The 1,774-nt window shown below is 57.2% G+C and overlaps 1 protein-coding gene across 1 annotated transcript; it reads left to right on the plus strand.

The window, feature by feature from the left end:
* Positions 1–311: 311 nt before the first annotated feature.
* On the plus strand, positions 312–1,414 carry LOC104470714 (G-protein coupled receptor 183-like; the record flags this gene model as incomplete). Its single annotated transcript, XM_010085740.1, is given in 2 exon segments — positions 312–1,352; positions 1,354–1,414. Coding segments are annotated over 2 exon segments (1,102 nt in total), but the record flags the coding sequence as incomplete, so codon positions are not given.
* Between the last annotated feature and the right edge of the window lie 360 nt (positions 1,415–1,774).

Genomic DNA, 1,774 nt, shown 5'->3' on the forward strand with positions numbered 1-1,774 from the left:
TGTGTGATAGGTGATTCCTCCTCCTGGCCCCCTGTCCTTTCTGGTATTGATTGGACTTGAAAAAAAAAAAAAAAAAAAAAAAAAAAAAGAGGGGTGGGGGACAAGAAGAAGACAATGAGTCACAGCCTTTGTTGAAACCTTTCACACCAAAATCACAAGAGATGCGTTTTTCCAAATGACTTGAGCTGAGTGCTGCCAGGGCGGCGGCAGGGAGCAGGGGACAGGCCTTTTGCTTCATGACGAGGGCTAGTCCTATGGTACCACTCCTGTTATTCATAAGCTGCAAGTTTCACATTTGTTCTTATTCCAAGGGCAAGGGCAAGAGCTCGTGAGGCACCGCGGAAATGGCTGGTGCGGAGGCTGGGGTCCCGCCCGCCAAACTCACCTCCCGCAACCGCCAACCTCACCTCCAGCAACCAGAGCACCTGCAACGTGCACAACCACCACTTCTCTGCCAAAGTCACCTTCTCCCTCTTCTACACCGCCCTGCTGGTGTTCGGCGCCTGCGGGAACATCCTGGCCCTCTGCATCACCTTCCAGCGTAGGAAGAAGAAACTCAACTCCACTGACCTTTACCTGGTGAACCTGGCCCTCTCTGACGCCCTCTTCACCCTGGCACTGCCAGGCAGGATCGCCTACTACATCCTAGAGTTTGACTGGCCCTTTGGGGACTGGTTCTGCCGGGCCACAGCCTTCATTTTCTACATGAACACCTATGTGGGCATCTACTTCATGACCTGCGTAAGTGTGGACCGCTACATCGCCGTGGTGCGCAGCAAGCACCCTGGCAGGATCCGCAAGATGAGCCGTGCCAGGGGCGTCTGTGTCCTCATCTGGTCCTTGGTGTTCCTGCAGACGGCACCGCTGCTTCTGCGGCCCATGACGCGGAGGATGGGGGACAAGCTGACGTGCATGGAGTACTTCAATTTCGAGGAGATTCCCAAGCTGCCCTACCTGCTCCTGGGGGCCTGCGTGCTTGGCTTCTTCCTGCCTGTGAGCATCATCTTGGTGTGTTACGTGAGGATCAACCTCAAGCTCTGCCAGACGGCCAAGGAGAACCCGTTGACGGTGAAGAATGGGCACCACCGCCGGGCCTTTACCGTCATCCTGGTGGTGCTGCTGGCCGTCCTGCTCTGCTTCAGCCCCTACCACATCAACATTGTCCAGTTTATGGTCAGGAAGATCCTCTACCAGCCATCCTGCCGTGAGCAGCAAGCCTTTAAGATGTCTCTGCAAGTCACTGTGGCATTCATGAACCTCAACTGCTGCATCGACCCCATCATCTACTTCTTCGCATTCCGGGGCTACAAGAGGAGGCTGCTCCGCATTTTCAGGAACAGCGGCTCGATGGGATGCCAAGACCCACTCCGAGAGCAACAGCAACAGCCAGCCGCCCGGCTCCATCTCTGTCTAGCTGCGCAACCTCCTCCCTTTCGCTCTGGCCTGCACCTTCTGGACCATCCCCCATGGCAGGAGCCAGAGCTGGGCTGCAGAGCAGGACCAGCACCTCCAACAGGCTTCATCACTCCCCTGCCTGGAGCTGGGGGCTCTCACAAAGCCAACCCAGCTGGGACACAGCCTTGCCTGGCTCTGCACACCTGGCTCTGTGCTCAGCACTGCCGGACCCACCGAACCTGCTCGTGCAACCACTCTGGCTGTCAAACACAGCCAGGGGTTTCCCAGCACCACAACATGCCTCCCTCCCAGGCCTGTCCTGCATCCCTTTTGGAGCCAGTGATTGCTGGTAACCACCATGGCGGGCCCTGCCTCTCTG

Source organism: Pterocles gutturalis, unplaced genomic scaffold, assembly GCF_000699245.1.
Source record: "Pterocles gutturalis isolate BGI_N339 unplaced genomic scaffold, ASM69924v1 scaffold21825, whole genome shotgun sequence".
In the NCBI taxonomy this organism is placed as follows: Eukaryota; Metazoa; Chordata; class Aves; order Pterocliformes; family Pteroclidae; genus Pterocles; species Pterocles gutturalis.